We start from the raw sequence: 14,318 nt of genomic DNA, 5'->3' as shown, positions 1-14,318 counted from the left end.
CTTATTTTATGCCACTAGTAATAAAGTATTTAGCTGTACGGGATAGAAGCTTCTACAGACATTCCACCACCACATTTAAATGTCTATCCTTGCTATAAACCTGTCGGGGGCCAGTTGGGCTTGAACTGCCACTGTAGTAGGAATGGGACTGCGTAGTGCTCGTACCTTCACAATTATCGGTTTTCATAATAAACCTTTAGGCTTCAATATGCATTCAGAGGTTGAGGGCGTGTTAACTGATGCTAAGAGAATTACTAACGTCATAGGCACATAGTTGTTTGGGAACTGCTGGTTTCAGTTACCATCTGTAGGATAGAAACCTGGAAATACACACTCCCTTATTGGGCACATTTGTAAGCAAAGGGGGGAAAATAATTTTAAATTGACGCTGTTCTTTGTTCAAGGCTGCGTTTGCTGGACTTGGAAACAGCCTCTGGGCTTTCTAGAAGAATCTTGCTGCTGAAACCCCCATTAAAACCAAAATTGTTTTTCCTTCCCCTGACCTTTTTATTCATTTTCTTCGTAAATAATAAGATATCGGCAGAGGCCGTGTATAGCTTCTGATAGGCCATTACCACTGTTGAGCAGAGCAACCAGATTGTTCTTTTCAGTCTCAAAATTGTTTTGGAAAGAGATAGGCCAAAGAATGTTTGAGGCTGTGGGCATGTTCCAACATCTGTATACAAAGTTTTAAAGTGTATGTGAACCATAAAAACAAAAACATTTCAGTAGGTTTGCCATCATGCTCTACTGTATGCAGTTTTCTTATGCAAATTGGTTTATTGAAACAAATCAATTTTGTGAATCTGTTGCAAAGTTTCTTACCTGGGGATCCTGCCAGTAACAGCACTTCCTGTTGCAGGTTGACAGCACTAAACCACTGCCTTATAATTGGCAGTAGTGTGGTCAGACTGCCATGAGTGCTGCTTCTTCAGTTGACCATTGGGCAGCCTACCGAGCAAACCTGAAGGTAGGCCAATAGCCAACTGAAGGAGGACTCATGGCATGCTGACAGCTCTACCGCTTCTTGCAAGGCAGCTGCTTAACATTGTCAGCCTGCAACAGGAAGTTGCTACTGGCAGTATCTCCAGGTAAGAAAATTTGCGACAGATTCACAAAAAATGATTTTTGAAAACTGTATACAGTGAGACCTGATGCCAAACATCGAAAAATAAATTTTGGGTTTGCATGCGCTTTAACAGTCTCGGATACATGCTGCTAACTTTGCCACTTTGACAAACTGATATTTTGCATTGTAAGCTGGCATTTGCTATTCAGCTTTACAATAAAAATGTATGTTGGCCACTCCCACTTGTAATATGTTGGTTTTCAGCTGGTCGTCTTGCATATATGAAGTGCATATCTTGGGGCCTGTTACTCCCATGATGGTGTGGTTTGTGGTCTGAGTACTTGGACAAGGATTGGCAGTGCATTTATCAATTTAGAACTTTATACTATTCCATTATTATGCTTTGCAACCTCCATGAGAAGAACAAAGCTTTCCCACTTTTTTTTTATCCTTCTTGTGAGATATTCTTAAAGTGGGTACAGCTGGCTCTGCCTCTAGATAGGCAGAGCCAGCTGTCAGTCAGGGAGCTGGGCGGATCCAGACATAATTGTCGGGATCCGCTTTAGCTGCGGCATCTTAGTATACCGCGAGCAGCTGCTCGCGGTATACTGAGCCTCGTGTGACGTGGGGATGCTAGTTTGTGTCCTCCCGTTACCCTAAGGAGAACTATGGGGAAAAGCCCTAACCCCATAGTTCTCCTTTTAAGTTACCAGCCCTAAAGGATTACTAATAGAATCAGCTCAGGTTAGTCCATGCTTGCCTGCTATAGCCAGGTGCTCGTCCACTCATAAAGCTAGTTGCCATGTACGCCAGTTATATCTATAACATTTACCACCTACCAAAATCATTCATTTTATAGCCATTGGCGCAATGGAAAAATGACCTTGCCTGTAGCAAGCAGGAGGTTTGCCTTAATCTTCAAACTAGGAGCACTCCCTTTTCCATTGGAAAGTAATGTCTTCTGTATGTGACTATAGACCATATTATGTATAATATTAAAGAATATTTTCAGGCAAATCTATAAAAACACCCTTCGTTTCACTTTCAATCTTCCATCAAAAGTTGTTAGAACAGTTTCTCGTTCAGGCTGGCTTCAAAGCAGGCTTGCAGCATGGGATATCTGCTCTGCAATCTGGTGTGTCTGCCTCTGCATGCTATGTAGCTGTTTGAGATGCCAGTGGGGGGGATCACAAGAGTTTGTGTATTACTTTACAGTTATTTGTTACATATATATGTTCCCAATGTGTACTTGGCCAGAGTTGCACTTTAAGGTTTTGTTCACACATTGGAGGATACAGGACTGAATTCTGCTCTTGTGTTAATTCAGCCTCTGTTAGGCTGTGCTTCTACTGCTCTCCTAGGACGAGTACAGCAGGAGGGGGACTGTTCAGGTGAATGGTTACCCATAGCCTGACATAGTACCTGGCGTATGGTGTATTGAGCCCGGGGCTTCGGAAGTGCTTGGTAGTAGTAGTAGATGTCATCAAGCCCGCCCCATTGGTGCTTGTGTGAACATGGCCTGTTTCCCAACAAAGCCTACTCTTTCTTGTTACAATAAAACCAATTTGAATGTAAAAAACTATTATATATTTTCTATCTGCTATCAGAATATCCTGTGTATAAATAAAATATATAGATTTACACCACTGGAATGATTCCATACACAAAATCATTTCTATACAGAGCTATTGTGTCATTAGGTACCCATTATTTCCTTTCTGGGATGGTTGAATGCAGATCTTTATAGGAATGCCAACTCCAGGTTTAACTCCTTCCTGCTGGCTCTTTAAGAGCTCTAAATGCCAAAGGTATTTCATGGGCATACTGATCTTGTGATCAATGTGATTGGCGCCCTACGGGTCCCTATCGTTAATGTGTGACCAGGAGCTGTTGATGACAGCTTGATCATAGTACTGGGGTGCACATAAGCATGCATCCAGCATAAGGCAGCAACATCTATATGTGGCAGATCGAAATAAGGATGCTACATATGTGTCCAACCGGCGGTAAGGGGTTAAACAGTTAACTGCTCCTGTTGACACTGGACTTTGGGCATCAGTTCAACATCTGAGATTATTCAGAATTCATTGATGGGTGTATTTGACCTGCATTTGACCACCTTATGGCCAACATTTGACCTCCCTGTGGTTTTTCGATTTGACCTGCTTCAAGCAGTTTTTGAATTCCCATAGACTTTTCTACAATTGCAGAACCTGTTTATAGTCAACAAATACCCATCATCACTTCGTAAACGCTTTGGTTCTCATTTGACACATTTTGGTAGACAAAGGGCTTTCTACAGACGCATACTAAATTCTTAGTAAATGCTCGATAAACGTTCTACTTTTAAGGCTTAGCGTTAGAGCTAGAAAGATGTTTTCATACAGCTGACATCCTGTATGATATCTGATGGACCGTTCCAGTCCTCCTCCTCTATCCTGCTTATAATGTCTGATCACGGGTGCATTGGGTTAGACCATGATGGAATGTAAATACTTTGTTAAATATGTCAAGCTCTGTACAGGTTTAGATCACTACGTACAAGTTTTGGAATATTCGTATTGTATGTATAAAGTAAAATTGACTTTACTTTTATCAGTTCTATACCACAGATAGTTTAAGAGATCATTACAGCTAACGTAACAACCACCACCCCAACCTCTTATTTTCTTCCTCTTTACCGGGGTCATGTTGGAACGTATCTTATTTGGAGACTTGTATGGGTTGCCCATAGCTTCTAGTACAGTGTGAGTGGACATACTACAACCTTTAGGCATGCTTGGTCTGATTAAAAGTGCCTTTATTAAGAATTGTCCATGGCCTTGTTGTCCACACAGATGATTGGCTGGCCAGAACAGACCAAGACCATTCTTCACTCATACACTCTGATCTCATCATGGGGCCCACACACTGGGCGAGTGCCACTTTTAAGGCACAAAATGAAATATTTCCACAATTATCACCATGACTAATATTAGGAATTGGAGTACGGTTTTTCTTGGCCATAGCAAGCATTGGACAGCTGCAGGTTGGAAATGGAGAGCAAGCATGTGATTAGTTGTTATGGGCAAGAGACGATACCCACTATTATTGAATTTTCCCCCAAATGTCGATATTTTTGGCTTTTGTCAGCGTCAGTCACACTCTTAAGAATGGCTGTTTATTTTTTTTTTCTTTTTGCTTTTTTTGGTCATAGCAGATTTTGTTAAACCAGTTTATAAATATATTATATGCAAATTGTACAGACTCTAGGCCTCACGGTTTCACTTTTTTTTCTTTGGCCAGGCGCAGGTGTGAGGCAGTTTAAGCGCTTTGGATATGGTTGAAAAGACAATGTAATATAAATTATATATTTTTGGCACACTTAAAGGAGGTTTCTGTTAAATATATATTTCCTGTTTCTGAGGAAATAAAATATGGTTGTGAGGTAAACATAATGTGTCTGGTGTCATTGTGTATTTTCACACTGGAGCTCTTTTTTCTTTAAATGCTACGCAATCTTTATTTATATGGTAACGTTTTAATATTCATTCAATCCAGGACTATTTTGAGGTTGAAACCGGCAAGCTTTGCTGTAAATGCAGCCGATGTCAAAATGGATGAAGAGGGACAAACTTGGCCACTATAGGTAGAAGTGTTCAGAGACTGGCCATTGTTGATCTGCAAAGAAAATGGTAAATAAAACAGATAAGCCAAATCGTGGTAAAGTACTTTGAGGATAATTTCATGCTGTGTTAAAAGGGTTGCCACTTGGCCAGTAAAAATGAACCTCGCTGCCAATGTTTTTAATAATAAAGAAATTGGGTTTTTCTTCTGGGGCATAAAATGAACCCCAGAATAGGTGGCAACTGTATGATGTTTTTTGGGGTTTAGAATACCTGTCCCACCACCATAGACAGTCAGGGCATGTCTGTGGTTCCAAATGTTGGGTTTTGAAGCTGGGAATCTCCTGAAGTATGCTTCTGCAGAGTCTGATCAGCCAAAACTTTCACTGCCCCTACTTTGCCATCTCTGCCTCACATAGAGGTACAGCAGAGATTTAGAAGTGTAAGTGGAGACAGTAGCTAATCCGACTCTAGGGACATTATATCATTAGCTTAAAAGAAAGTCACCTAAAGTGACATTAAATTCAGTTTAATCTTAAAAATGCATTTAAGTACCTTCACTATTAACAACAATCTTATTTGTGTATCACTCGGCTGTAGATCCTCAAATCATCTCTAAATTGGTGCTGAGGCTGTCCTTCCTTCTGGAGGGGGGCTACGCCATGTGTATGTTGTAAAGTAGTCACCGCTCCAAGCTCACTCCTGTGATGGACTACAATCTCAAGTTTAGTTTACTCCATTTGTATTGAGATTGTAGTCCACTATGGGGGTGAGCTTGGAGCGGTGACTATTTTACAACACACACATGGGGAACAAAAGTAGTGCCCCTTCAGAAGGAAGGACAGTATCAGCATCAATTCAGAGAGGATTTGAGGATCTACAGCTAAATGATGCAGAAATAAGATACATTTTTAAGTTTGGTGCCACTTTAAGTCAAACGAAAAGACAAAAATCAGTAAAGGAAGGCAACAAACCTTTTATAAAGCGCAATGGTCTCCAACATAGTAGAAATGCCTTCCCAATCCCTAGTGCTAGGATACTCCCTGGATCAACATTCTACAGTGTTATTTCGTATCGGTATTAATAGCCAGTTATATATTTTAAGCATTTAGAAGCAAGTTCAGCCCTTTTTTTTATCAATCTTCAGGGTTGTCAAGAACCGGCTTCTGGAAGTCTGTTCTACATTTTCTTAGCCCTTACTGTAAAGGAACCTTTCCATATGGGTAGGCTTCCAAAGATTGCATCTCTTAGGTACACAAGGTCTACTGATTGGCTCTCTGAGTATGGGATGTAGAAAGAAGAGTTCCAAACAGGTGATCAAGTCCAGATTAAAATGTATTGTTCATAAATGCATTTTCTGAGTTCTGAGGGATCTCCTTCATCAGGCTTTCAATCATCAAAGCAAATCCAAACCAAGCAGCTATGCCGCCTGCCAGAGTTCCTCATGTACACTCCTGTTAATAATATCCATTCCTTTACATCTGTCTCAGGCCAGATTTAATTCCCTTTTACAATTTAAATTCCGATGAAGGGTCCTTAAAAAGCCAACTCATGTAGGGGTTTTTAAACAGATTGTGAAGTGTAAATCTTAATCTGGACCTAATCACCTGTTTCATGCTCTCATCTTCCTACCTCCCAGAATGAATATCCTAACATACTTTTTAAAGTTGGGCTTTATTACCCCATTGAAACAATAGGGTACACCTTACCTGCAACACTGGAGGCATTCATGGGCCTGTCATACATTGCTAGGAATTCTTCTGGTTTCAGAAAACTGTCAAACTTCATGAGAAAATGGATGGCCTCTTCTTGGACAAGCAGTTCAGGTGCCAAACCAAGCAGATCCTCTCCAGGACCTTTACTGCCAGGCTGGAGAAATCAAAAGTAGCTTAAGCAACAGCAGCAGTGCTCTCATCATCAGTTCCTCAGGATCTAACTATTGTAAAACTTTTATTATGGACACTAAAAAGGTGAAAGCTTTGTGGGCACCTGACCATTACTTAAATTTGAGTTTGAAGGACCTCTCATTCCACATCCATGGCCATTAATGTGGAGTTGGACCATCCTTTGGGGCTATAGCAGCCTCCATTCTTATGGGAAGGCTTTTCAGAAGGTTTTGGATCAAGTCTTTAGGAATTGTGCCCATTTAGCCCTAAAAAACATTTGCAAGTTCAGGTTCTGATGTTGGATGAGAAGATCTGGCTCACGAACGGTTTTCCACTTGATCCCAAAGCCAAAAGTGTTCAGTAGGCTTGAGGTCAGAGCTCTGTACAATCGACTCACTCATCCTCATAGTTCTAGCCGACCTGTGACAATGAAACTGTCACAGGTCAGCTCAATAGATCGGGAAGTGAGCGAACACATACCGTCGCTCGCTCACTTCTCGATATATCCCTGCAGAGAGCCGTGACTGTCACTCACGGCTCCCTGCAGGGATTCTCCCCTCCCCACTCCGATCCTCCAGTGCTGACTGGCGAAACGGACGGGGATTAGGAGTCTTCAGCTGGCTCTGCCTCTAGATAGGCAGAGCAAGCTGTCAATCCCGCAGCTGGGTGAATCTCGGCAGTAAAGTCGGGATCCGTCTCGGCTGCGGCGTCTCAGTATACCGCGAGCTGATGCTCGTGGTATACTGAGCTTTGGGTGACGGGAGCACGCTAGTTTGTGTCCTCCCATTACCCTTGGGAGAACTATGGGGAAAAGCCCTAACCCCATAGTTCTCTAAAATAAACTACTCGCGTCTTAGGACCTTCTACAAAGTTAAGGTGTTGCGGTTTGATCTAGAGCCAACTGATGGCATAATTTAAAGTGATGGGCAATCCAACCACCCAGTTTTAAAATGTTGCTTCCCCGCTGCTTTTATCTCTCCTGCATACAGTTTGTAATAAATCTGAAGGCAAATACCTTCTTTTTTTTTTAAGGTGGTTTATGGGGCCACAAAGCTCCAGTGAGTGTGTGTCCATATGTGCATGGTGGGATTGACCTCTTAGGTCCATTGTTTATTTACAAAATACATGCATAGTGTATACTTTACAAACAAATTGCCGTGAAGCGCTATAGTGTTCGGGTTTGGCCTGAAGAAAAGGTGGCAACCCTACCAACAACCCCTTAGAGCTATGGACATCGGTGTGATGATGCCGCAGGATTAAGGATTCAGTTTCGCTGTTGGTCCTTCACAAAGAGAGACACTCACTGGAAGCTTTGCGGTGACATGACCTCTTGGACAAAGGTATTTGCATTGGCATTTATCTGTATGCAGGAAAGACGAGAGCAGTGGGGAGGCAACAAATAAACGTTGGGTGGTTGGATTGCCTTTCCTTCTACTGAAATCTCAGGAAGTCACGGGACTTGGGATCCAGGACAGCTTTTCAATGTTAAAAGGTGGAGCTATTTCTTTTTTAATACTCATGCACATTTGTAAAGGGAAGAGAACTAGCAGCAAATACTTACATGCGGCATCTTGGACAAGAAGGTCCCAAGCTTCATCAGTTTTGTTAGGCACTCTTCCACCACCTCCTCCTCTGATTGTCCTTCCATAGAATCATCAAAATAATGGACTGGCAGCTTTATAATGCGGAAATACCACTGCTGGAAGAGCCTGCTGGAGATACTGTGGGAGACCACGAGAATCCTGGCCTCCCGAAGAAGTGAGCTAAAACATAAGAAGTGGCAGTGTAAGAGTGATGGGAAGTCTTTCCAAAGGGGCAGAAATAAAAACCTAAAAGAGGTTCTAACCCTTCCCTGCTCTATTCAATCTCTATTTTGGCTAGCTTTAACAATCCTAAATGGATTACAGTTCCAGCACTGTGCTGAATGCAAGCATATTTTAAAGCAGGGGTGTCAAACTCTATTTCATCATCGGCCAAAAGAGCATTATGGTTGCCCTCAAAGGGCCACTTGTATCTTTACGACTATATAAATGTATCTACTCTTTATCATATTAAATAATTGCCTCTGCATTTGATTATTATTGGTTTTAGTAATACCTTTATAACTAGTTCTGAGTAGAAGTCTAGGAAAAACAATGTCAGTTAGTGTAATCGTGCAGACTCTCTGGTGGCTTTGCAGGTTCTATGGTGGGTTGCGCGGGCTCTATGGTGGGTTACGCGGACGCTCCGGTGGCTATGCTGGCTCTATGGTGGGTTGCGTGGACGCTCCGGTGGCTGTGCTGGTTCTATGGTGGGTTGCACGGACTCTCAGGTGGCTGTGCTGGTTCTATGGTGGGTTGCACGGACTCTCCGGTGGCTGTGCTGGTTCTATGGTGGGTTGCACGGACTCTCAGGTGGCTGTGCGGGTTTTATGGTGGGTTGTGTGGGCTCTCAGGTGGCTGTGCAGGGGCCAAGCTGGGCTGTACGGTCTTACCAGGGGTCACGGTCGGTCTCGGCGGGTGTGGGCAGTGTGACAGAGGAGGGCAGTTTTTGGCTGGCATTGTAAACAGGCGCCACGATTCACAGGAAGGCTGCTGGGCCCTTGCTGGGGACCTTCCTATGATGCCTGGCACTGTTTACAACGCCAGCTTTAAAAAATTAAAGCTGCAGGAGAGGTGCGAGGGCCACATGAAATGGCCTGGGGGCCCAGATTCAGCCTTGTGTTTGACACGTGTTTAAAGTGAAAATATATATGTGTATTAAAATGTCAAATTTTGTTTCAATTTCCTATGGTATTATAATTGTTATTTATTATTGATATTATACTGGATCAATATTTAGGCTTTCTTTTTCTAGGTAGGGCTTCAAAACTTTCCAAGTGTCAACAATCTAAAGGGAGAAAGGTAGCGGTCTTTAGCATGGTGATCGTCATAAATGTTCTCGATGTGGACCAAATCTTGAATAACTTCATACAAGATTTCACTGGTAGACTACGGAGAAAAAAAAAAGACCTAAGTTATTAGATACAATAGTCAGATCTGTTCTTGGCATCAGCTGTAATTTTTCCAATGCTAGAAGATGGAACGCTGCCACCTGACTGGCTGCTATTGACAATACACAATTCACACAATGTCTCTTCCTCAAAGCAAACCTTGCACTGCACCTAAGTTTTGAGATCAAGGCATACCTGTAGAAGAAGACATTTCCTTCTGCCTACCCCAACAAACGTGACTCTGATCCTAAGGCATCTGCAGGGAAACATGTTTCTAGGTATATTTATCTCCTGGGTCCCTACAGCTTTTATTGGTTCCCCCTGGTGACTTCCATGTCACTAGAGGAGTGAGTAGTTACTATGCCTGTAGTTCAGAAATAGGCAACCTCAGCACTCCAGCTGTGCTGAAACCCATCATGCCCCTGCTTGTGAGTTTCATGGCTGTGGCTGTCTGAGTCTTGCAATGCCTCTTGGGATTTATAGTTCCACATCAGCTGAAGCGATGAGGTTGCTTACTCTTGCTGTAGTTCTTAAGGTTAAAGGGTAATTCCACTTTCCCAGGTGAATTTGGGAAAATGGAATTACCCCCACCTCTTGCCCCCTTCCCACCCAGCCCCCCCTTCCTATACTTACCCTTGGCCGAATGCTGCTTTATCTCCGCCGGGGGCCACTGTACCTTCCATACTCCATACGGGGGCAGCCCTGCCCTCTGTATTTTAAATTCTGCTTGCAAATGGTGAGCACTCATTGGTCAGAGTGATCAGGAGACAGAAATTCAAAATACAGAGCACAGGGCTGTGCTTCCGTGCATGGATAGTACATCGGCATCAGTGGAGGGGAAGGAGCGTTCAACCAAAGGTAAGAATAGCGAGAGGGGGTCAGATTGGAGGGTGTAATTCCATTTTCCCAAATTCACCTGAAAAGGTGGAATTACCCTTTAAATTATTAGGTGCAGAGGTAAAAATGGCATCCTGAACCAAGCCTATCCAAGGCTGAACTATTACCTCAATGATGTGGATGACACAGGTATGATAGATCAGCAGTAAGCCAGATATTGACTCTCCCAGGTTGAATTTCTGCAGTTTATGGAACAGCATCTCGTAGTGATCTCACAACATTCAAGTCACATATATAACCTCTCTATTCTGTATATTGGATGTGGTTCTATGAAACACTGACAAGAGGTATGGGGCACTATGTGTGATATAGAGGGATAAGGCACTGCATGTAATAGAAATCCATGAGGGATGGCATATACCTCAGAGGCATGTGTAGTAGAGAGGATGAGGAACTTCCTGTAATAAAGAGGGATAAGGGACTGCATATAATAGGGAGGATGAGGAACCTCATCAACTAAAGAGGGATAAGGGACTGCATATAATAGGGAGGATGAGGAACCTCCTGTAAGAAAGAGGGATAAGGGACTGCATATAATAGGATGAGGAACTTCCTGTAAGAAAGAGGGATAAGGGACTGCATATAATAGGGAGGATGAGGAACCTCCTGTAATAAAGAGGGATAAGGGACTGCATATAATAGGGAGGATGAGGAACCTCATCAACTAAAGAGGGATAAGGGACTGCATATAATAGGGAGGATGAGGAACCTCCTGTAATAAAGAGGGATAAGGGACTGCATATAATAGGATGAGGAACTTCCTGTAAGAAAGAGGGATAAGGTACTGCATATAATAGGGAGGATGAGGAATTTCATGTCATAAAGAGGGATGAGGCACTGCTTGTAATAGAAATCTATGAGGGACTCCATATAATAGAGAGGGGTGTGTCACTGCATGCAATGCTGCCCTCCTACAGCCTCTCCTACAATACAGTTCCTATGTCTGCAGGTAATCAGTGACTTCCTAAAATGTAAGCACTTTGGATGGATATAATCTGACACTCCGAATGCCTATGTTACAGCACATGACTGGACTGCAGCAGGAAGGCCAAGGGGAGCTGGATCAGCACATCCCATCAGGTGTTGCTGCCCTTTACCCCATACTGTCTGATTACCTGTAATTTCGCTGTAGTCGTTCCTCTCAGGAGAGATCTTCGCTATATAAAACAGTCTGTGAGTGATGGATTTCTGCAAGAATGACAACCGATAACAATTACAGCCCAGTTCACTAAGTGCCAGATTCACACAGGTGAATATACAGCGGATGGTATCACCTATTAAGCTCAATTCACAAATCTTTACCGCAAGAAAAATATCCTTCTCTTTATTTATCATGTGACTGCAATTCTCAAATTTCATTGGACTTAACTGTCACTTCCTTAAACTACGTGTATATATATATATATCTCTTTACAAAACGTCTGTTAATCCTGCCAGAAATCCAGTGCGCTGATGACTTCCTGTGCCCTCTGCTTTTGCTGCTGTGTTGTCAGTTATCATTGTACCCAGGTCTCTGTGTGGACTACAAAATACCTCCCCCTATGTTATGTCCTAACACACCTCCTGTACCAGAGTGACAACACTGCTCCTCTACAGATACATACACTGAGTGAATAGATAAACAGCTATCTACAGCTTTACAGCTATGCAAGCTAAACCTATGGATCCCTGCAACAGTTTTGTCAGATGTACACCGCAATTTAAAGTAAATTAGCTTCTAGTACAAATACACGTTGCTTCTATGGACCATATACATCTCCCTGCTGAGCTTTTGAGAACCTAGGGCACACTGGTTGGTGCCCCGCTCAGCTCCTGGCAACCAGTGATGTCACTGGTTGCCAGGAGCTAAGCAGCGACGCCCTAGGGTTAGATGATGCAGAGGCCTCCTTCCTCCCCCCGACCACCTTAGGTGGTGAAAAGGGTAGGGACGCCCCGGTATATAACATTTTTGTTCCTGAGTTTAGATAAGTGAGCCTGTATACGTCATAAAAGTGTAGAAAATAGACATGTTGTTCAAACCATATGCTGCATCTCCAGAACAACATTCAGCGCCGAGATATGGGGGAGTCCTGGGGTGGATGAGCATCTATTATGGGAAGCCATGCTGGAGGCTGAAGGACTCCGGGTACCCGATGCAACGCTGATCTCCACGGCATCCTGTGAAGGAGGAGCAGCTGTATCCTAGCAACCGAGTCAGACAGGTAAACATCAGGGAAGAGGAAGGGAAGAACTGATAGATTAACTATCACCACCGGAGGATGCTGAGGAATAAGAGACAAGGGGGAATTCATTAAAAATGAGCATTAATCATTCATTAACATCACATGCTGCCATAAGCTGAATGATTATTATTACAAGGAGCAAAAGACAGCTGCATTGGTGTTCCTAAGTGTTATTGTGTCATGCGCTCCTTTCCATGGATGCCACCTGTCCCTGGCGTCCAAGGACATCCTGGAGATTTCAAACCTTTGCCCCCTTGAAATGGTTTTGTTTGCCCAAATTGTCCAATTAGGGGCCCTGTGTGGTCACTCCTAGGGCCAGTGTTGATGGCCGTCTATAGGTGCTCATTGCAGGTACATTTGGCCTGCTTATATTCCCTTAGACTTGTATGAGGAGAGGAGTATTCATAATAAAGCATACATGCTCAGGAATGAACGATGGTACCACTATATTACCCTAAATATATAACTGGAGACTGACAGGTTGTATTACACACAAAAAAAAAACCACAAAACATACAAAGTAAAACAATTACATTGTTTTTACAATGTATCCGCCTGTCCTGGATTTCATAATGGTGAACTAAACTGAGCACATAGTATTATTTGTTTTACTTTTTTTTCACTTAACTTCATTGCTATCACACAGGAGCTAACAATACAGGAGTTCTAGCACTGCATTGTGCTGCAACTCCTTTGACAGCTGAGATGGGAAGGCCGTGTACAGCGTTCCCACCTCATTGCTAACACAGAGAAGACCACAGAACGGAAATTGTCTGGTCTGCTCCCCACTCTCCATTCTGAAATAATTTGCCGTGGTCCTGGGTCCCCCAAAACCATGGTGGGGAGGGAGGCAGCTGGCTGGGAGGGAGGAGGCCGGCATAGGGGGATGGACCATGCGGTGGCGGGGGGTTGGGACGGATCAGCAGGCTAATTATAAGTGATGCAGGCGGCTGTACAGCCCCCGAAATCACTTGACCTGTTTCCACTCTGTACCTTTAGCCCTGCATGCACTCGCCTGCTCTCTGCTCCTCCCTGGCTGCGGCTGCTGCAGCAACATCTGGCGGTGCGGCAGGAGAACGGACAACGCAGCAGAAGGCATGCCGGGATCCACTCAACAGGGGTTTGCGACCCACTTTTGGGTCGAGACCCACAGGTTGAGAACCACTAACATAGATGAACCCAAAAACAACTGCAGAAACTTTAACTCAAATACAAATTTGTTTAGAGGAAAAAGAAAAAATTAAGGGGTCACCGCCATCATTATAAGGATACAACTGTAATGAAGGGGACATTGTGGAAATTTGTCCTGCTACCATGGAGAATATCAGGAAATTGACAGTCTCAAAGATACCCTAAAATTGTGTTTTTTTTAAGGGTTTTTTCTACTATAATCTGGACGTGGCCTCACATCTCGGACATCATTTTTTTATGTTTACAATTTTTGCGTTTTAGACTAGGGTGCCCCAAGATTTTGAATACTTTTAAAGGATGCTGTGCCTGAAAAAATGTTGAGAAACACTGACCTAGGGGATTTGAAGAGTATTACGAAGGTGTAGGGACACCAGGTATCCGTAAAAAGTGATGTAAAGCAACACATATGAGAAAAGGAGGAGAGTAGGTAATAGGTGATAATAGGGCTTTCCATACAAACAGTTGACTTGGGACAGC

General features: G+C 43.2%; 2 protein-coding genes across 2 annotated transcripts in view; one reads left to right on the top strand and one right to left on the bottom strand.

The window, feature by feature from the left end:
* ARHGAP17 (Rho GTPase activating protein 17) overlaps positions 1-14,318 on the top strand; it is a 126,036-nt gene that overhangs the window by 109,164 nt on the left and 2,554 nt on the right. The window contains exon 21 of the mRNA XM_018561563.1: positions 12,940-12,945. The gene's annotated coding sequence lies outside the window, so the exon portion shown is untranslated. The remainder of the gene's footprint in view (positions 1-12,939; positions 12,946-14,318) is intronic.
* LOC108790719 (uncharacterized protein C7orf62-like) lies at positions 4,601-12,531 on the bottom strand. The gene is made up of 8 exons (XM_018561039.1): positions 12,448-12,531; positions 11,544-11,616; positions 10,536-10,639; positions 9,472-9,529; positions 8,122-8,318; positions 6,384-6,543; positions 5,875-5,951; positions 4,601-4,729 (listed from the first exon to the last, which is right to left on the bottom strand). Exons 1-8 carry the CDS (start codon positions 12,529-12,531, stop codon positions 4,601-4,603), a joined length of 882 nt encoding a protein of 293 aa, XP_018416541.1.

The sequence above is a fragment of the Nanorana parkeri genome, unplaced genomic scaffold (assembly GCF_000935625.1).
Source record: "Nanorana parkeri isolate BGI_ZX_2015 unplaced genomic scaffold, ASM93562v1 scaffold19, whole genome shotgun sequence".
Lineage (NCBI taxonomy): Eukaryota > Metazoa > Chordata > Amphibia > Anura > Dicroglossidae > Nanorana > Nanorana parkeri.
The sequence above is the reverse complement of the archived record's forward strand: the minus strand, read 5'-3'. Positions and strand labels throughout refer to the sequence as shown.